The 21199-nt window shown below is 45.0% G+C and overlaps 2 protein-coding genes across 4 annotated transcripts in view; one reads left to right on the plus strand and one right to left on the minus strand.

Annotated features, from left to right (window-relative positions):
* Window positions 1–20264, minus strand: part of ADGRF5 (adhesion G protein-coupled receptor F5) — a 47826-nt gene extending 27562 nt beyond the window's left edge. Inside the window, exons 1-2 of one of the 3 annotated variants that reach the window (XM_052809595.1) lie at window positions 19740–20264; window positions 1192–1330 (exon numbers count right to left, since the gene is read on the minus strand). The gene's annotated coding sequence lies outside the window, so the exon portion shown is untranslated. Of the gene's footprint in view, window positions 1–1191; window positions 1331–13644; window positions 13747–19739 lie in introns of all 3 variants that reach the window. The other 2 variants (XM_052809597.1, XM_052809596.1) reach the window with 2 other exon arrangements.
* On the plus strand, window positions 5374–5641 carry LOC128152231 (mitochondrial import inner membrane translocase subunit Tim9-like). The gene is given in 3 exon segments (XM_052810332.1): window positions 5374–5414; window positions 5416–5504; window positions 5589–5641. Coding segments are annotated over 3 exon segments (183 nt in total).
* Window positions 20265–21199: the final 935 nt, after the last annotated feature.

The raw sequence follows: 21199 nt of genomic DNA on the forward strand, positions 1-21199 counted from the left end.
CTCTGCCACTGTCACTAGACTGTTTCCCTCATATCTCCTTTTTTTCACGTCAGCTGTACCTACTCAAAATGGAGGGAGAAAGAAATCACTTGGAGAAAGCAGAGTCCTAAGCAGATTCCTAACAGGGACAAATGAGGTGCTAGAAATTCATCTGCCATGAGAAAAGTTGACTTTGGATCTTCAAATATTCCTCACGGTGGTACTTGACAAACGCACAGCCAGAACATGAGGGAATAGTTAAAAATGTTGCTGTAAGTGAGGGCCTGTCCCATTGCAGCAGGGAGAGCTCTGCTACCAGCCATGTCCCACTCTGGAGAGGGATTAGTAACATCATGGGCTCAACTAGAGATTTCTGTGTGTTTGTAACCCCTTGGCTAACAAGGGAAACAATGAAGAGTGGTATCTCTTGGTAAAAATCCATGGTTTTTTGAGGTTTTATCTCCATTAATTGTACTGAAGTTAACAAGTAAATAACCTGGAACGCAAGAATACTGACACACCAGATTATAATGTGGTGCCTGAAATCAAAACCCAGAAAAAAAAATCTTCTCCAGCTCATTAATACCTAAGCTAATTTACTCATGCAGTAGACTGGATGATGAAACATAAAGGGAGAGGCAAAACATGCATGGACCCTTAAAACAGGTGCTGACACATTTATGCAACCAGAGGGAATAGAGAAAGGGAGCTGAAGAATATGTAAAAATACGTATTTTTCTATGAATATGCACTTTCTGGTTATTCCTTTCTGGTTAACAAAGCACTTCCCTATCTCTAGAATGAACAGCTAGTAGAGAGCCACAGGAAAAGGCAGAACCCAAAGCAGATTGCAAAAATCATTTTAAGAAAGGAAAGCACTGAGAAAAAGCTCTTAAGAACAGTACTGAACAGTACCTGAGTGGATAACATCAGCTTGATTAAAATCATGAGCTTTTGTAAAATTATGATCTTCTTGTATTGAAAAGTCTGTTCATACAAACTCAGGCTTTGAAAGGCTGTGAATCACCAGGTGAAAGCAGGAAAATCAGCACCCCCCGAGATGATAATGAACATTGGCAATGGATGCCTATTGCCACCATATTGCATATGAGAGCTGGTGCTCCCAAGTAGACAGGGTGCTTCATGGTGACTTTCCTACTCAAAAGAGCCCATGACAGAAAATTATAATATGAACATGATCTGTGGTCGCACCTTGTGAAAGGATAGAGGACAGCAATGAGCTTATAGCCAAGCAATATAGTTGATGTCACTGACACGAGTATCCAGCAGGGATTTGTCAGGGTTTCTCACCAAAGGTGGTTCTGCAGGGAGACTTCGCCTGGATACCGACCTGGCTAAAAGATAGGAGGAAAAAGTAGGAAGAAATTATTTGCTTTTCCAATAGAGAGATGTCATCACCAGAGCTCCGCAGGAACATGGGTGTAAGCCTGTGTCTTACCCTGTGTTCTCAAGTGATGTGGAAAAGGCAGTGATTAGTGATACAACACTGGAAAACTTTAAATGATTGAGAGTAACAAAAGCAAAGTCTGCCTGTGAAGATCTGTATAGGGATTGAAGGATACTGAGTGACTGGGTCATGAAATTAATGAAATTCAGAACTGATAAGTGTAAGGTAGAAAGAAAGCATCCTGACATTATGTATTTTGTGATGGACTCTGAACTATTACCACTCAGAAATGGGGTCTCAAGAAATGTCAACTGAATTCTGAGGTGCAATTAAAAAAGGAAAATTAATTTTAAGATATTCTAGGGTAGCAACAGAGGAAAAAAAAAAAAAACCACCAGGAGACTGTCCTAGCTAGACATTTGAGCTGATCCAGTATGGCTGCTCTTGCGTTCCTATATAGGAATAACCAGAAAGCAAGACATCTCACTGATTCAGAATATCTTCCCACTCCACCCCAAAATCCATTAAAAAAAAGACTGTTACAGGCCTTTTTTTATTCAATAGATGAATGGCTGGCAGAATTGGGGGGAAAAAAAAAACCTAGGGAAATATTTCTTCAGTTTCCTGGGCATGTCCATCAGTATTCTACATCCAGCATCTACAGAAAAGACTATTTTGCTATTTTGAAGACATCATGCACTTGTGACAACCTAAAGACTTCCATGGATCTGGGTGATCCCAAGACCAAGATGGATCAAAACGGATCAAGAGGGAAACACTGCCAAGTTATAAGCTGTGACACAAGTCCCTGAGATAGTGACATGACACAGTAACGGAAACACTAACAAAACAAAGTTTTCTGATAGTTTTGTATATACAGCATATGCTCACAGCATATGGTACATTAGCTTGATCTATACAAAGAACTTATATTTGATTGATAACAGGTTGATGAAACAGATAATAGAAAGGAAAAATGGTCATTAAACAAAATTTATGATGACATTAAACAGCATCTGCTACAGTTTTGCATGCATCTTTCGCAATGTTCACAAATCTGCATCAAACTTCAGCTGGTAAAACAGAAGATATGTGGACACATTCGTCATTTCTCAAACAAACTGTCTCCTGGGAGGCAATAATTATGTTTGAGTTATAAAGCCCCAGAGAGTTAAAGAAACCCAGGTTTGCTACCAAATCTCTTCTTCTCCACAGCATTCAGGCTGAAAAATGTTCTTTAAAGTTAGCTCTAAAGTGCAGAAGATACCTAGAGGTAAATAGCAAGGTCTCACTTTAACCCAGGACACAAGTGATCTACATGACCTTCTTTTTCTGTAAGTTTCTCTTTTTCATAAATGTTGCAAAATAATTACACCCTCTCTTGCAAATTCACCCAGCACAATAGTTACCATCGCATATATTTCAGAAAATAAACAAGACACCCAGAGATATAATATCATTTACCTTCTCAGGTGATTCAAAGAGAAGATCTTCTGATTAGATCTCCTGCTTTCTACTACAGCCCAGGCTGCTGTCTCAAAGGGAAACCAAGACACAGGAATTTGTATAATTAGCTGAGCATGTTATTACTGCCCGGAAAACAAGTCGCCTCTAGAGCCTGTACTCAATTTTCAAGTGTGAGGCTGACCAGAGATGCCACTGCAGAAAACCCACAAGGCATTTTAAGAGGAGATATTTCCTGATACCATTCATCAGGTAGTACTCAGTGTTTCCCCCTGCACTGATCTAAGTCCTTCAGTGTCTTATCTGCGGATTAGTTTATCAAGTGGAATAACTTGTTCTGCTGCTGTTACTCACCTGCTTTGTTCTAACAAAAGAGGGTGTTGAGGTCTGAAAACAGTAAAATCATGTTTTGTAGCTATGGAAAAATGTCTGTGGGCTTTGATTTAAATAACAAGGGAGGAAAACCCTAAAGTTTTCCCACCCGAGCTGGCAGCATGCTTGCTGTGAGCTGGACCTGGAAGGCACTAGGGACATGTGTTGATGCCCTTAGACAAGCTGCACAGAGATGCAGACCTACGGCTCTGATGGCTCCTGTGGAAGGTGGGGAAAAGCAGGAAATTCCCAGAAACTAGGGGAAACTCTGATGTGTTATGTATCTACCTTGAACAAAATCTGGAGCCAGGAACCCACTGCACAAACAGGGGACATCTGTCCAAATAACAATGGGGCCCTTGTCCCTACAGTGTTCAATCACAGCCAGTTTATCAATGGAATTTGTTTCCATAGCACTGTGTGTGAGGCAGTGACTCACTGAGCTCGTGCAATTTCTGTGGAAAAGCCTAGGATTAAACTCATGTTGTGGGGGATTATTTTTTAAACAGTGTTTAATTCAGGAGATAAGTCTATGGGAAGAGCTCCTGTTCCCCTACAGACTAGAAGCAGTCCCTGTGGAGATCCTGACTTCTCGTAAGAAGTCCATGGGAAGGCGATAGACTCGTGGGGTAGGCAGATGTGCCCCAGGATCTCCAGAGCCACCATGCAGGAGCTGAAGTCCACGTGGCACACACCAGGCCATCCCAAAAGAGCACACGTCTCCAAGGTAGACAACTGAGTCAAGCTGTAAATGCCACTCATTTTCATACCGCAGAAGGAAAACAGAAGCAAAAAAGTCAGTAAGGTGTTTGATAAGGTGTCATGCCTTTCCCATTTCTACACTAGTTCCCAAATTAAGGCGTTGTGACATCGTGGCTGGTCCAGCAGTTACAATAGGGTCATGTTGCCGACTGACATTGGCTGTTTCAGGGAAGAGGATGGACGGCTGTAATGGCAGCACTGGGCATAGTTTGGGTTGCTCTTGATGTCGTCTGTTTAGAGCAGTAATGGTCATTTTTGTGTCACAGTGAGCTTGGACCAGGTCTTCAACCTCTTTCTGTTGTGAGTGTGCTGGTTGCTCCATTTCTAACAGCCCTAAGACATGTCACCGCATTTTACCTCTTGCTGGGTCTGAGTCATAAAAAGCAATATGTGTGTTTAGCAAAGTTTGCCCTTCAGTCTTTGCAGCTGCCAGCTTTTACTATAGATGCTAAGGATATCATGGCATGTGACTGTAAACTTCTCTGCAATGAGCCATCTTGAGGGTGTATTGCCCTTGGCAGCAATACAGCCTACTCCTGTTCCCTATTCTGCAAACCTGGTCACCTGCTCCTCCCCACAACACGGTGAGTCAGCCCTCAGCCTGCCATTCTGCAGCACTTTTAAGGTGATTAAATTGGCATGACTGATGCCCTGGTTGCCCTTACAGCTTGTCCCCACTCTTACAGTGGCATCGGTCTGGTTTATTGCCCACCCAAGCTGGTTCAAGAACCTGAACAAGCAGAAAACCAAGGCTACATCTACAGCACTAAATGCAACCACCTCTCTCTCTGCTGGCAGGTTTTACTGCTGGCCTTGTGCTGGTGCCTTCCAGACCCCTCTCTGAGCCAATTTAACTCACTGTACCTGCAGAAAACTAAACCAGCAACAAGGTGTCTAGCTTGCTTTCATCTGAGTGAGTTTAATCAGCTCAGAGAAGGGCCCAGCGAGTGCCAGGGCCAGAGCAAGGAGAGAAGCAGATACGTGGCCCCAGGCAGGGAAGGGGGAAGGAACAGAGGTGGGCAGGAGGGTAAGGAGAAGGAGGACCTCTTCCTTTCTGCCCTGGCAAGCAGTTCAGCATGAGTCTGTGGTCTATCCCTACAGAAACAGTTGCGTAGTTTTCACGCAGTGTTGCTCCCTTGGCTGTCTCCTTGCAGGTTTAGATAAGCAGCAGTGCCAGCACAGAGGATGGGGTGAAGAGGAGGGCAGCCTTGCCTTAGACCAAGTTAGCTGTGGTTGATCCACGCCTTTCACATTGCCAGCCCTTGACTGGAAAAGCAATCTTATTTAAGCCCCCCCCCCCTTTTTTTTTGTTGCTGTGGCGTTCAAACAATTTTAACCAACAGCACCAAAAGCAGTCGAATAGGTGAGTGAATCACAGGCTGTAGAATATGGGTGGACAATTGTCGGAATCTGATCAGACCAAGCAGTTCTGAGTTTCTCAGAACATACAATGAACTTACAGAAAACTGCTTGCTGGATTGCATAAAGGATTTCACTACCAGAGAGGTTAAACCAGAAGAGATTACTTGCTCAGACCACTGCCTACAGGAGTATTTTAAAATGGTACAAAGGGTCTCCATGAGATTTCAGGAGTACCATATTCAGCGGAATGAAGCTCTGGCAGCTAAAGCAGGACTGCTTGGCCAACCTTGTTAGACCACAGCATTCTGTTCACCTTGGGGTGTGGGAATGGGAAAGAATATCAGCAAGGTGAAAGGGTTCTGTAAGAGAGGGTTTCTCCTCAAGACACTGTATCATCAAACCACAGCCTAAAAGTATGAGAAATCTTGGTTCACTTTGCAGGACAATGTGAAAATTGCACAATGTCAGAGCATTAAGTATGTAATTAACTTGGTATGTGAGCACAGGGGGATGTCCTGATCATCCTGCTGTTTTTTTTCCTGTATGCATTCATCATGTACTGTCATGTCACCAGAAACTGTGAACTTCCTGGATTTTAAAGTTTTAAAGTTTCAACCTCAGAACACTTTTGGTTTCAACATCTGAGACTGCACTTAGAGAGACTTCACAGGCTCAAGAAAGCAAGCTAAAGGTGTGTTAGAGGATATCTGCTCTGAACGAGGAGCACTGATCCAAAACAAGGCAGAGCTACACTGATCCTGTAATTGACTGGAAATGTGCTGTTACAAAAGCATGTGAACACACTGCATATGGCATGAACAAAATACACCAGGGTAATGTTCCCACATAGGTGCAATTTGAGAGATACTGTTCAAAGCAAAAATAAATGTGGAAACAATTTAGATATGAAGTTAACAAGATACAGCCCTCTTGACTCACCCATCTTCATTACAGTCCTGGCTGTTAACACTTCAGTCTCATCTCTGGAATCTAACCTGAGCAATTTGTGTAATCAAATCCTGTTGCCACTTGTATCCCAAACTCAGAAAAAGATGGCAAAACCTCTGAGAAGCTGGATGCAACACCATAGGTTCCTACACCATTTACTGTTCTTAATATTTTTTAGCCTGAACTTTGCATGGTCAGCCTCTCAGAGAGCTGTGTTTTAGAAATGGAAGGACAGAGTGAATCCCAAGCATATTGGAACTAATAGGCAGATTCCTTTGAGATAAAAGGTTTGGGGGTGAATCTGGTGATGCCTGGGGCTTCATTTATTATCCCTCTCTCACACGACTTTATATAGTTTTGCCCACCTCAGTCTTGCAGAAAAGAATCTGGAGGGAGTCCTAGCAAATGGCTACCTAAATCCACTCAGCATAATGATGTTGAAAATAAGGCTAATCTCATCCTGAAGTTTATTAACAAGTATTTTTAATTTAGGACCTGGAAAGAAACAAAAGTGCTCTACTTGAGCAGTTGATGCCTTGGCTGGAGTGCTGTGTCCAGATGTTGCTGTATTGGAGAGCATCCAAAGGAGAGCCACGTGAATGCTAAGACATGAGCAGAGCATGACCTTGTGAACGGGTTGAAGGTTGTTTGGTTTAGATAGGACATGACTCAGGTAAGGAGACAATAAGTCTGTCACCTGGTAAAGGACTGACATAAAAGTTCACAGCGACAGCTTGGTGAAGGGTGATGTGAAATCACACAGCCTGAAGCAAAGATAAGTATGTTGGTGATTATGGAAAATGTGTAATTGTAAAAGTTAGAAGCACTGGATTAGGCTACCCAGGGAAGCCGCAGAGTTCCCTTCACTGGAGGTTTTTAAGAACAGGCAATGAAATTGCTGACATGGAAGAGAGACGTTGGTTCTGCCTCCGTGTGAGTTTGTGGCAATGGGGCGCGAGGTAGGTGGTTTACTGACCTCTTCCAATTCCCTCTGTTTCTCTACACTGCTTCAATTTCTGTGCAATGAATGAGTTCAAAGAGATTCAGAGGAGACATGCAAGACCACCAATCTGTGTACTCAGAGCTGTGTTTGGACTTTGCTATATCCATCTTAGACAAGTTCAGGAATTCCGTTCTGGAACTCTCCAGCACAACATTCCCACTGGTTTAAGCACAGAGGAGGTGAACTGTATCTACAGCCTTATCAAGGGTTTTCCCAAAATGTATTTCCAGAGGAGGGCTCTGATTCACACTGTTTTCTGCGTCAAGTCACATTTTCCATCCTTGTTTACGAAGTATATGCTTTTCCTTCTTGACCTATGACTTTAAATTACTTTATTCCTCTGTAAGCCTTCCTGTGAATCGGTGATGACCTTTTTACATACTCAAATAGTCTACATGGAAAATGGAAATAATTTAGTCCCAGCTATCTGCAGATCAGGCTCAAATCATACCATGACCAAGCAGTACTTCCTGCAAGAAAAAAATAACTCTGCAAGACTCATGTTTGCGAGGCACAGTAGCTGGAATAGGAACCACTCAGCCAGATAATTGACAGCACAGAAAATATTGCCCAGCTGAATGGCCAAATTATCACATCCTTCGAGCACTCCTAATGCTCTGAGACCAGCCAACAGAACTTTCCATGAACATTTTCAACATAGTCTGGACAGTACCAGCCAGCCCTCGAATGTCATCCTAGCTCTCCCGGAACAGTTTGTAGTTGGACTTAGTGCTTTTCAGTGGAGAATAGCAATCTGCTGGATCAGTGACGGTATTCTGACATGAATAAGCATTAACTGCAGTAGTTATTGGCTAAGCATTAACTCAGGGAAGGAGGAAGGTGAGAAACAGTCTGCCACATTTGGCAAGACATTAGCACTGTCCCAGTTGCTGGCTAGCTGTAGAGTTGACCTGGCTGGGAAGCTACCACACTAATGCTAGACCTCTGGCCTGCCTCTCTCTTGGGGCTAGGTAACAAAGTTCACCTGCACTTACAGCCATTTCACTGTGTTAGGATAGGAAAGGCCTGCTGAAGAATAACTTTTCTTCGGAGTAGGTATCCCCATCTTTGGCAGGGAGATGATGCTTACGTGGCTCATGGCGTCTGTTGCCTTACCAGTGTAGCATGGTGCAGAGAAACCTGGGTTGTACCAGAGCCAGAAGTAGTATGTTGTTGGCATGCTGTATAATCCCTCGCAGCAGGGTTTGGTAGCTCACATCTGGTGGCCAGACTGCTTCTATAGACACTCTTACAGCCCTGCAGGTCGTTACTTGGGTTCCCTAGCTCAGGTAACCTCTGTTCACTCGGCGGGACCTGGCTTATTCTACCTTATCCTTCAGTCTGACTCCCAGCTTTCCAATCTCTCGACTCTTACAGGCAGACACATTTGGTAGCCTCTCTTAACCTGCCCGGCTATGTCTTCTTTCTAGAGTCTTTGGGACAACATTTCTCATTTGATACCAGACTTAATGATGAGAAGATTTCCTGGTTCTGGATGCATCTGAAGCAGTGTCCAGTTCCCAGGCTCCCCAGTACGAGAGAGACATAGACATACTAGAGTGAGTTCAGCAAAGGGCACAAAGATCATTAAGCGGCTGGAGCATCTGTCATACCAGGAGAGGCTGAGAGAGCTGGGACTGTTTAGCCTGGAAAATGAAAGGCACAGGGGGATCTTGCCAATGTCTATAAATAACTGATGAGGGCAACTAAAGAAGCACCCACCCTGGAGTGGCTTCTTTGGTGAGGGATTATGAATGCAGAAGTGTAAGTTGAAACAAGTATTTCTGTGTCAGAATACATAGAGTTATCCATCTTCATGCAGCCATCCCAGATAGAGGTATTTTATTCCTGTCGGCTGAAACTTTTCTATATTCTGTGTCTGGGAACATGGCCCCTCTTGGGCAGAAGTAGAGATGAACACGCCTTTGGTGTCAGTGGTAAGAGGATAATAAACAACTCTGTAGCCACAACATGTCTTCAGCCAGCAGAGTTCTTTGTGAGGTGATCAGCCCATGGCCTCAGCTCTTGGCCCCCTCCTGGGGCTGTAAGACACGTCCTGGGTCACTGAGGTTATGACCCACCCTGTGTGGTCGGCCTCCTATATTCTGCTTTAGAGGTTTGTCAAGCCTCATTGTAAAAGCAGTTAATTCTGTGTTTTTCCTCCTTTGTTCACAGTGAGAGACTGTTCCCCCAAACTGTCTAATGAGTACTGGTTGCTTAATGTCATAAACAGTTTTGCACTTGGTTGGATCTAACGATCCTCTAGCCCAGTTGCTTCTTATCCAACGTGGGCTGTAGCAGAGGCCCTAGGGAAGAGTTTTACAAAAGTGAAGTAAGCTTGTAGCAGCAGATCTTCAGAATGTTCTTTCCACTTCTGGCTATCAGAGTGTCCTGGTTTCAGCTGGGATAGAGTTAACTGTCTTCCTACCTAGAGGTACAGGAACTTCTGGAGGCAAAGGTGAGCCCTTGGTGTTTAACAGCCCTTAACGGCCCATTAAGCTTACACAAAATGAAGTAAACTATAAGAAAACCTAGGAGAATGGCAAATATCCATAACATCCAGGAGCAAGCAGGCCTAAATCTTCTTTGCTTGCTTTGAATCTGCTGCTCATTAGGGTAAGGTCTGGTCCTTAGTTATCAAACTGGATGGCACACTTGCTCCATAGCCTTGTAGCAGCATACATCACTTTTACATTCCCCATCAGCTGTTTAGGCTGAAAAGTCCTATGTCATTCTAGCACAGCAGCCATCCCACCTCTTTGGTGCTTGTTCTGCTCTGCATGTTTCCACTTGCGCTATATGGTTTTTATCACAGAATCATAGAATGGTTTGGGTTGGAAAGGACCTTAAAGATCATCTAGTTCCAACCCCCTGCCATGGGCAGGGACACCTTCCACTAGACCAGGTTGCTCAAAGCCCCATCCAGCCTGGCCTTGAACACTGCCAGGGATGGGGCAGCCACAACTTCTCTGGGCAACCTGTTCCACTGCCTCACCATTCTCACAGTAAAGAATTTTTTCCTAATATCTTATCTAAATCTACCCTCTTTCAGTTTCAAGCCATTACCCCTTGTCCTATCACTACACTCCCTGATAAAGACTCCCTCCCCATCTTTCCTGTAGGCCCCCTTTAAGTGCTGGAAGGCTACTATAAGGTGTCCCTGGAGCCTTCTCTTCTCCAGGCTAAACAACCTCAACTATCTCAGCCTGTCCTCATAGAGGAGGTGCTCTAGCCCCCTGACCATCTTCATGGCCCTCCTCTGGACCCGCTTGAGCATGTCCGTGTCTTTCTTATGTTGGGGACCACAGAGCTGAACGCAGTACTCCAGGTGGGGTCTCATATGAGTGGAGTAGAGGGGGAGAATCACCTCCCTACTGGCTAGCTACACTTCTTTTGATGCAGCCCAGAATGAGGTTGGCTTTCTGGGCTGCAAGTGTACATTGCTGGCTCGTATTCAGGTTTTCATCCACTAATAGCTGCAAGTCCTTCTCCACAGGGCTGCTCTCAATCCACTCATTGCCCAGCTTGTATTTGTGCTTGAGATTGCCCTGACCCATGTGCAGGACCTTGTAATTGCCCTTGTTGAACTTCATGAGGTTCGCACAGGCCCACCTCTCAAGCCTGTTGAGGTCCCTCTGGATGGCATCCTTTCCCTCCAGCATGTCAACCGCACCACACAGCTTGGTGTCATCTTCAAACTTGCTGAGGACGCACTCAGTCCCACTCTCCATGTCACCAACAAAGGTATTAAACAGCGCCGGTCCCAATACCAACCCCTGACGAACTCCACTTGTCACTGGTCTCCACTTGGACATCAAGCTGTTGACTGCAACTCTTTGAGTGTGACCATCCAGCCAATTCCTTATCCACCGCATGGTCCATTCATCAAATCTATGTCTCTCCAATTTAGAGACAAGATGTCATGTGGGACAGTGTCAAATGCTTTGCACAAGTCGAGGTAGATGACGTCAGTTGCTCTTCCCTTATCCACCAACACTGTAACCCCATCATAGAAGGCCACCAAATTTGTCAGGCATGATTTTCCCTTAGTGAAGTCATGTTGGCTGTCACCAATCACCTCCTTATTTTCCATGTGCCCTAGCATAGTTTCCAGAAGGATCTGCTCCATCATCTTGCCAGACACAGAGGTGAGACTGACTGGCCTATAGTTCCGCAGGTCTTCCTTTTTTCCCTTTTTAAAAATGAGGGTTATGTTTCCACTTTTCCAGTCAGTGGGAACTTCCCTGGACTGCCATGACTTCTCAAATATGATGAATAGTGGCTTAGCCACTTTATCCACCAGCTCCCTCAGGACCCGCGGATGCATCTCATCAGGTCCCATGGACTTGTGCACCTTCAGGTTTCTTAGATGGTCTCCAACCTGACCTTCTCCTACAGTGGGCAGTTCTTCATTCTCCCAGTCCCTGCCTTTGCCTTCTGCGACTTGGGCGGTGTGGCTGGAGCACTTTCCAGTGAGGACTGAGGCAAAAAAGTCACTGAGTAACTCAGCCTTCTCCATATGCCTGGTAACCAGGTCTCCCATTTCCTTCTGGAGAGGGGCCACATTTTCCCTAGTCTTCCTTTTATCACCGACAAACTTAATTAAACTCAGTTGTCCCCACACCAGCATTTTCCTGTGGCTTAAATAGCTCTGTCTCCCTTTAGGCATTTTGGATGAAAGGCCTATGGTGCCATGAGATCTGTGGAGGTGAAGGACATATGGAGAGAGGAACCAGGAGCTGCTAAAGATTAGAAGGTGTGAAGGGAGCAGATACGTGGCTGGCACAAGACAGCCTAGCTCCATGGCTGCCCAGTAGCTTATAGCAGCTGAGACCTGGTTTATCCTTTTCAAACAGCCACTGACCATTTTTTCAGAGACTCGATCTCTGGGGCTAAAGCCCTTGTTTTCACTGTCTGTCCAGTTTGTTCTTCCTCAGCCACAACAGAAGAGCTTTCCCTTCTGTGCATAAAACATGACCTTTGGGTAGTGCGTAATAAGTTGGATGATGAGACAATGTTTGTTTCGGACATAAAACACACAATGACTTTAAGAAACACACGCCCAGGCACAACAATATTTCATGGGAGAGTTGGCTAAAAGGGAAAGGGGGGACAGGGGAAGTTGCACTGACCTTAGATAACACATCTGAATGAGAACAAAACCAAAATAAACACAAATTAATCAAGGACTCCAAATCGAATGACTTAGTGATAAGGATTCAAACAGGCAATAAACAGGCTGCAAGATACTTCTCTGTGATGTTTGAGGAACTGTCTTATTCCAGCTTTGTGCCTAGCATGGTGCAGAGGGCCGAGCTAGCTGGTATGCTAAGGGATCTGTAGGACTTGATCAAAGGTTTCGTTTTCAGGGGGACTGTGGGGGCAATTTTTATTTTTTGTGAGTTAGTTGTGTGCAAACAGATGTCATGGAACTCATAAGTGAAGGGATGAATGCTCCCCATGCCATGCGGCACATTAATATGCCAGGCTGAAAATAGTGGTAGTTGAAACCAAAGTGAAAAAGGCATTTAAATCAGCACTTTACTGGAAAAAGAAAGCCCTGCCCGATTCTTGCCTTCTTCCTGGCATTTCTCCCTCACCTCTGCTCAGGAGGTTTCTCTCAACTCCAGCCAAGGGCTCCTGCTTGACCTTCATGTTAGAGTTTTGTAGAACAACAACAGGAAAAAAATAAAGAAAATGCAAAACAATGAGTTCCACTCTGCTATTCCAGCTCTTTGCACGTAGCCAAGTACCATATGATTTAAAGGCTGTGGAAAAGCACATGCCAACACACATTTGCTCACCTCTGATGGCTGGGGTGGGAGAAGGGACGTAGCCATGAACTTTCCCTTCTTTTCCTCATCCTTTTTGGAGCATCTGCAGTTACTAGTGGCAGGCCTATCTCACAGCTAGCAGTAATGAAGCAAGAGATTTGGAGCTCAGCACTGTGTGAGTACAGGGAAGGTGGAACTCTCCATGTACTCCCATAACGGTATAGTGAAGAGTGAGGTCTAACAATATCCGCTGAAGTGGAATTTCCATGGGCTTCAATGAGTTTTGGATTAGGTCCCTAAGTCAGGCCAGCCACGGGTTACTTCTATAGACTGAAGTACTAGAAAGTCTGATGACTGCATGCTTCCTGCTCATTTCGTTTTATTAACCTCTTGATTTTTTTCCTGTTATTGCTGCAAGCACAGCTGGCTGTATAGGAAGCTACTGCAAGTTGTGTAGGTGTCGGCCATTTGGAGTTTGTATAATCCTGCTCTGGACAGCAGGAGTTTCCTGCCTGAGGGCCTGGCCTGTCACACCTAGCAACAAAAATGTAGGAGTACAAAATAGCATCTACCTTTTGCACAAAGAATCATATAAATGGAGGGAAATCCCTTAGATCAGTGAAGGTAGGTCTCTGTTGTCCATATCTCATAATTCCCTTCTGTAACGATCAAGCCTGAGAGAAAAAATAATTGTTTGTATTTTGTTCCACTGATCTCACTTCCAGCCTCACCATTTTTGTACTGGTCTGTCTTTCAGAGCACAGGATAACTCAGAAATGCTAAATAGTGCTAGTATTTGACTTCTTTGAAGGTTACACTTGTCTACAATGTTTTCAAAATCATCAGAGCGCTTTCATCTTCGTCATTGGCATTAGGTGTGAAATCAAGATGGAATATCAGCAACATAGATGGGACTAGTTTGTTTTACTAATGTTCAGAAGACTTTAAGGAATATTAGACTTCAGACAGATGTTCAGCCTGGTTCAAAATAACATCATGCTTCAGATTTAGACCAGGGATGTTCCAGCCTTGTGAACCCCTATGGTGCATGTTGGGCTCACATGGCGTAAAAGCACCGCAATGCAAGACAACTTGCACCTGATGGCAGGTTTGCTCATGAGATCCAACACCGAGCTGGGTAGAGGAGTGGCATTTCTCAGGCCCCAGGGTGCCTTCGGAGAGCTTAAACAAACAGCTTCCATGAGATGTAGGGCTGGAGTACATAACCTGCTGAGGTCTCTTTCTGCCCTGTTTTTCTAGGAGACCTAGTCAATACTTAGCCTGTTCCCTGTCTCAGCCAATGCCAATGCCAAGATTCACAGAAATGCTTGAAAGAACAGTATGGGCCAGGGGCTGTTCTCAGTCAGCAGCGCAGCCTAGGCTGCCTTGTTTTAGAGGGAAAAGGAGAGTTCACACATAGGGAGGTGAGCTGTGCCCTGACAGATGACCTCAGGGTTAGGGAAAAACTTCAGCCTCTCATGCTATGCTGTTGCTGTTGGATGTGTTTCTTCTAATCCTACCATGGCCTATGGTAAAATGCACATTTCAAGATGAGGAATATTCTTCAGCTCCTCTGCCCTCAATGGGACGAGGTTGGTGCCTAACTTTGGGGGCATCTCCCACGGCAAATCTTCAGAGGCACTTGTGTTTCTCTCTGCTGACTGTACAGGCAGGCTAAGTCTTACTTCAGTAGGAATCTCCTCTGCTTCAACACCCTCAAAAGCATCTGCACTTATGTTAGGGACAAGGGAAGCCTCCGTTAACTGCTGTCAGATGGATTAAGCCTTCGCCAAGTTTGGTACTATGATGCTGAAACACTGCTGTAGCCACTATTGCAAGGCTGTTCAGAAATAAGGCATTTCGGAAAAGAGCAGGCAGCTTTTGCAACAGATTTTCATTAATAGCACAGAACACCTCCCCTGTGAGGACAGGCTGAGAGAGTTGGGGTTGTTCAGCCTGGAGAAGAGAAGGCTCCGGGGAGACCTTACAGTAGCCTTCCAGCACTTAAAGGGGGCCGACAGGAAAGATGGGGAGGGAGTCTTTATCAGGGAGTGTAGTGATAGGACAAGGGGTAATGGCTTGAAACTGAAAGAGGGTAGATTTAGATAAGATATTAGGAAAAAATTCTTTACTGTGAGAATGGTGAGGCAGTGGAACAGGTTGCTCAGAGAAGTTGTGGCTGCCCCATCCCTGGCAGTGTTCAAGGCCAGGCTGGATGGGGCTCTGAGCAACCTGGTCTAGTGGAAGGTGTCCCTGCCCATGGCAGGGGGGCTGGAACTGGATGATCTTTAAGGTCCTTTCCAACCCAAACCATTCTATGATTCAGTGATTCTAACATCTTGTGTGTCCTTACTGAGATAAGGGACCATAACCACTTACGAACAGTAATTGGACTTTTTAAGCTGTAGGCTTGAAACAGGATGGATAGTGAGAGGAAGGAAGGAAGTGCCATCTGTCCTGTTTTACAGCCGGAGAGACTTGAGACATGCACAGGCTCATCCAGGATCTCAGCTGTAGGATCGTTGGACTCAGATTTTAGGGACCCCATGCAGGAATTTAAAGAATTTCTCCCTCAAGAAGGAACAGTAAAACAATTTCAGGAGCAAGGGGTACGCTGTGAAGAGCCTGTAATAAGGCACGTAGAGACAGCTTTGGAATGAAGATGGTTTTTACACACTCAGCCTGATGGTTGTCAAGGTCCGAGTCAGTGGTCACAGGAACGAGCTGAAGCAGGAACTCTAGTAGAGCTTTTCCTCTGTGCATGAACAATTGGGGGAAGCTCTGCTGTTTTGAGGAATTTCCGAGGACAGTAAATTACATACTAGATCACAGCTCTGTTATGTTTTTGGGGAAGGCATTTGGAAATTAATGTTTCAAATTACAATTTAAATGGGGAATACATACAGCTCTGCTACTCACACACATCCTCAAACCTGGCCTGCCACAAGATCTTCTCTCCTGTTGAGGTGGGTTTAAGTAGAGCCTGGGTTGGCAGCAGCCAACTGTGTAAGCAAACCCTCACTACTTCTGTGCTTCTGTTCTCGCTGCCAAACAAGGATGGTGTTAGCTGTCCCTACCTCACAGGGTTTTTAGAGAGAACCTGGGGCAGGAATAACAACTCATCAGTGCTTGCGCTAACAGCCTGATAAAGTGAGAGCTGTAGCAACACCTAGAAGGCAAATGAGACACAGCTCCCTTTTCAGCCAGAAGGAAGGATTTCAATGCCAGGAGTGGTCAATTTTAGGTGTCCTCTTCCTAAAATAAATACTACTTTGTGTAAATCAGCTGATTGAGATGACACAAGGGAGTTAAAGGTTTTCTTCTGGGTTGGGAAAGCCTTCTGTTTATTCAAAAGTGGTCCATTAGAAGGTGTCTAAAAGGTGGGCTGGATATCCTGTTGTGGTGGGCTGACCCTGCCCTGCAGCTAAGCACCCACACAGCCACTCACTCCTCACCTGCCAGCAGGATGGGGGAGAGAATAGGAAGAGAAAAAGTGAGAAAGCTAGTGGGTTGAGATATATACAGGTTAATAAGGGAAAGAAAGAGGAAAGAAAAAACAAGTGAGGTGAAGGCAATCACTCACCACCTCCCACAAGCAGACAGATGCCCACAAGTCTCCAAGCAATGGCCACCTTGGAAGACAACCCTGACCCCCGCCCCTGTTTTTTATTGCTGAACATGATGTTATATGGTTTGAAATATCATTTTCGTGAATTCGAGACAGCATTGCCAGCTGTAACCCTTCCCAACCCCCAGTCCACTCACTATGGAGTGGGAAAAAGAAAGCCTTGATGCTGTGCAAGCACTGCTCAGCAATAGCCAAAACATTGGTGTGCTGTCGACACTGTTTTAGCCACAAATCCAAAACACAGCACCTTATGGGCTGTTACGAAGAAAGTTAACTCCATCCCGGCCAGACCCAGTACACCCATCTTGTTTGGCTTGCTCACATGGGAGTTATGATGGAGAGGGCAGGGCTTTGGGGCAGAATTCATTACAGGCTTCCATGGATAAACTGAAGTTTGGAGAAAAAATATGGGCTGAGAGCAGAAATGATGGATTAAGGTTACAACATCCATGTCATGTCATGGGATGGTTGTGCGAGTGAAACCTCTCTTACAGGCCACCACTGTAAGCAGACAAGCCCTCAGAATAGGCTGCAAATGTAGTCAAAAATTCCTTAACAAAGTCCACTGGTGCAGCATTATAACATGCAAATATAGCACTGTAATTACTAGACAACCTGCTACAGTGACTTAGCTGCTCTGCAGGAACTGCTTTTTCCTGCAAAAAACATGGAGTGGCTCATTCCTCCGTCAGAAAGAAACATGCCATTGCAAATCATCTTTTGCAAGCTCCTTCCCATACTCCCTGTTCCTGCACACCCACCTTGTGCCTTCCATCTCACCCACATTCCTAACACAAGCCCTCCAGCCCACCATCACAGCCCCGCAGGTTCTGCCCTCACCCAGCGCTGGCTCGGTCCTCAGGCAGGATGCTGCCGAGCACAGATAAGGGGGACGAGCTGCTGCTTCGTTACCACTCACACCAGGTGCTGGATCAGATTAGTTGATGGGTGGTAACTGCCCATAGGCAGGCTGAGCAACATGCAAGATTATTTGAGAAAAAAACTCTGCATAATCATGAAATTACAGTGGATCCGGTCCCAGATGGCAATTGGACACCTCTTTGAGGTCACAGCCCTAAGAAACTGTTCCATGAAAAACTGGCAATGGTTTTCCAAAACGAGTTTGGTTTTACTGTAGATTCATCCCATTTGGTCTTAAAAAGCCATGATTCTTACACAAGGCTGAGATTAATTCCAGCAGCAAATCATTTCAGTTTCAAGTGCAAGTACATTTAATTTACAATGTGCAAATACAGCCCCCAAACTAATGATGCCCTCATGGATGATGCTATTCACATCCATGCTTGCCTACTGTAAGCCCTTGTTTCTTCTGGCAAACTGTGAATTGCAGCCATGAACGGTGGCAGCAGCAGGGAGGCTTTCTTGATCAAGATGAATGGGTTAAAAAAGGAACTCTAGTAAGGGCTGCGCTGGTCTTTTGTGTTTTAACAATGAGAGGAAGCTCTGCCTAGTTTGAGGAATTTCCCACGTCTTCAATTGAGACTTTGGAAAACTGCTTTATTAAGCCTGTCTAAGAGGTGTTAAAAAAATAAAAATAATCAAGGAGCCTAGGACAAAGATATCTTCCCAGAGCCTACGCATGTTCTGTTTGTTTGTTTTTTAAACCTGGATCACCGGAGGCGAACTCAGAGGAATCTGGGGAAGTTAAATAATGACAAATGCCAAATACTCACACAGGGTTCCTGCTGAGTTGGCTGAGCCATTACTGAATTCAGTCAAGTGTCACAGCTACACAGATGCTGAAGATTTGCTCCCAAATTTCCTTATGTATCAATTCGTTCTGCAGTGTTGCCAGACATCGCAAGACAGATAAGGTGACACAAATAGATGAGGAATTTTCTGGGTGAGAGGAAGATCTACAGGTTGAGAAATGCCATTTTCACTGTGCAACAGCAAGTGATGGAGCAAGGAGAAAAGGAGTCTCCAGCTTTCAAATTCCCAATGTCCTTTCCCTTGCCTGTTACAAGCTCATCGCTTCCCATAAAACTGTCACTGAAAGCGAGTTACAGCATTCAAACAATAACAGTTTTCCTTCCCCAAATCTGAAAGCTCCTTATGCACGTAGGTGAGCATCACTTTCCCACTGACAAGGAAAGAGAGAGTTTTTTCTGAATCATGATCATTTAAGCAACCAGTGGATACTGCTGCACCGGGATGTTTGGATGGAGCAGGACTTTTGGGTTTATAGACATCAATGGAGGTGAAAGCATCAGAAAGCATCCTTGTATCCCCCTGACACTGAACACTGGCAACAGCACTCCACCATAACGCTATAAAACTGGCTTTCATTTAAGCAGCAATAAACACAGGTAGAAAAGAATGGAAACAAGATAAATGTGACACTCAAAGACAGTACACAGCAGTGTCTCAGCCTGTGGCCACGGGTGCCCCAAGTCCCTCTCCCCTGTCAGCAAGCATCACCTAATATGAAACTGAAGGGGGATGCAAGAGATTGCTCTTAAAAGAAACAAACCCACCATTTTATACAGCTGACAAAAATACAGTGCCTGTTATCTGCATTGCAAATCCCAGCCCCTATAAGCATAAAACAAAGTTATAAAAAATCCAAATGTTATTGCAATTGATCTGTTTTTTTCTGAAACTATGTAGCATGCCTTAGGAGGTAATAAATGCAGTCCAGATTAGCAGAGTATTTCTGTGCATGTCCGTCTACCTCTGCAGCCCCGAGCTTAAACTAGATTAGTCATAACCTCTATTAAAATTCACTAGCCAAGCTAACAGACAGTAGCACTTTGACAGAAGCTTGAATGGCTTAATTCATACCCTGAAAAGCCAAAAGCATCCTACAGAAAAATGTCAACTAATCACCACAAAACGAAACATGTGCCGATCACAGTTCTCCCTGTAGCAACCTGCAGCAGGTTTACCGGTCATGTAAAGCTTGCACCGCAGTGTCAGAATCTGGCCCTGAAAATTCCTTCAAGCCACCTTCACCTGCCCCAAACTGTTAAACCGCACAAGGAGACCGATGCTACATTTCACACAGATCATCCGTACCTGTAGGACAACAAGTGCTGGTCGTGTCCGAGTCTTTTCCAAACTTGTCCTCCTGTGCTGGGAAGGAAACTTCCCATCCAAGTGTCAACTCCTGCCTCAGTCTCTGCCCTTTGTTTCCCCAAGAGCTCGAGACACACCTGCTTTTCCGTGTGTGCTCTTGGTTGTTGGGCTCGGGGTTTGTTTTTTGTTTTGCTTTTCTTTTTGGAACAAATTAAACAGCCTGTGAGCAATTCTCAGTAAGCGAGAGAGAGAACCTTTTGGCTTGTGGTGATTTAATCAAGCAAACCCCGTGACCTCCCTTTCCTGCGATCAGTGGGAACCGATCCCTTCTCCACCAGCACGGGGTGGAGTTCCAGCTAAAAAACACAAGCCTGAAAGCGCTGTGCTGGATGGGCAGGGCAGATCTTCCTTCTCTGTTTGTTGTGTCAGAGAACATGGTGATTCTTGCTGGTCCAAAACACGGAGATGACCTCTGGCCAGGAAGGAACCTGGGAAATATTTTCAAAGCGACTTCCTGCGGTGGGGGGGAAAGTGGATGCAAGAGACACTTGGGCGGGGGTGCTGACAGAGCTGCTGGGGAGTGCAATTTCAAGATGAGGAAAACACTTTTTTGGTTATCAGGGGTGTGGAAGTGAAAGAAATTACATTTTTTTTCTAGGGTAAACTGTTCTAAGAGCCTCAGTTGTCACTATACAGAGTGATCTGTGCTTCTCAGACTTTCAGCTATGGTGCCTTTCATGCTAAGGGGTGCTGAGATACTCTGCAAATTAATATAGGCGAGCCTTTCCACATGGAGCTCGTGCTCAGCAACACCCCAGCGATGCGGCTGTGGTACAGGGGCTCCTTGTCAAGGCACAGAAGAAATCTGGGCAGGCTCATGCATCCAGAAGGACAGCTACCCCTGCAATAACCCCCAAACTGTGCTGTGCAGGTCCTGCTGCCTCACGCTGGGGCTCCCAGAGTGGGATTTTGATGCACTAGCCAAACGACTGCACCCCAGGAAGGTGGGGATGGTTCGCCAAGGCTCACTGCTGGTTATGCTGATAAAATGAAGGACATTGTAATGGCCTCCTTGCTTTTGTCTCTCCTGGCTTTGCACCATCTCTGATGTTCTTGCAAAATAACACACTACAGTACCGTGGCCCAATATCAACCCATCAGATGGCACAGGGGATGTGCAATCTGTGATAAGTATTGCTTTCTGGAGGTATCAGCTTCTCCTTCTTGAGTGAAGAAGTAGCTGACAACAGCTAGTCTCTCTCTGTTTCAGGGTCTGAGTGGGGCGTATCTGGACGATCTTTCTGAGGATGTCTTAAGATGCAAAATTGTATATAGGACTCCAGACTCTACAGCTAACAGCATCCTTCTTTCTGGACACAACAAGAATTTATTTTAGGAACTTGATATCTCCACTCAGGATCACTTTTTAGTTACTCTACCATGATCCAGTTCATACTATA

The sequence above is a fragment of the Harpia harpyja genome, chromosome 15, assembly GCF_026419915.1.
Source record: "Harpia harpyja isolate bHarHar1 chromosome 15, bHarHar1 primary haplotype, whole genome shotgun sequence".
Classification (NCBI taxonomy): domain Eukaryota; kingdom Metazoa; phylum Chordata; class Aves; order Accipitriformes; family Accipitridae; genus Harpia; species Harpia harpyja.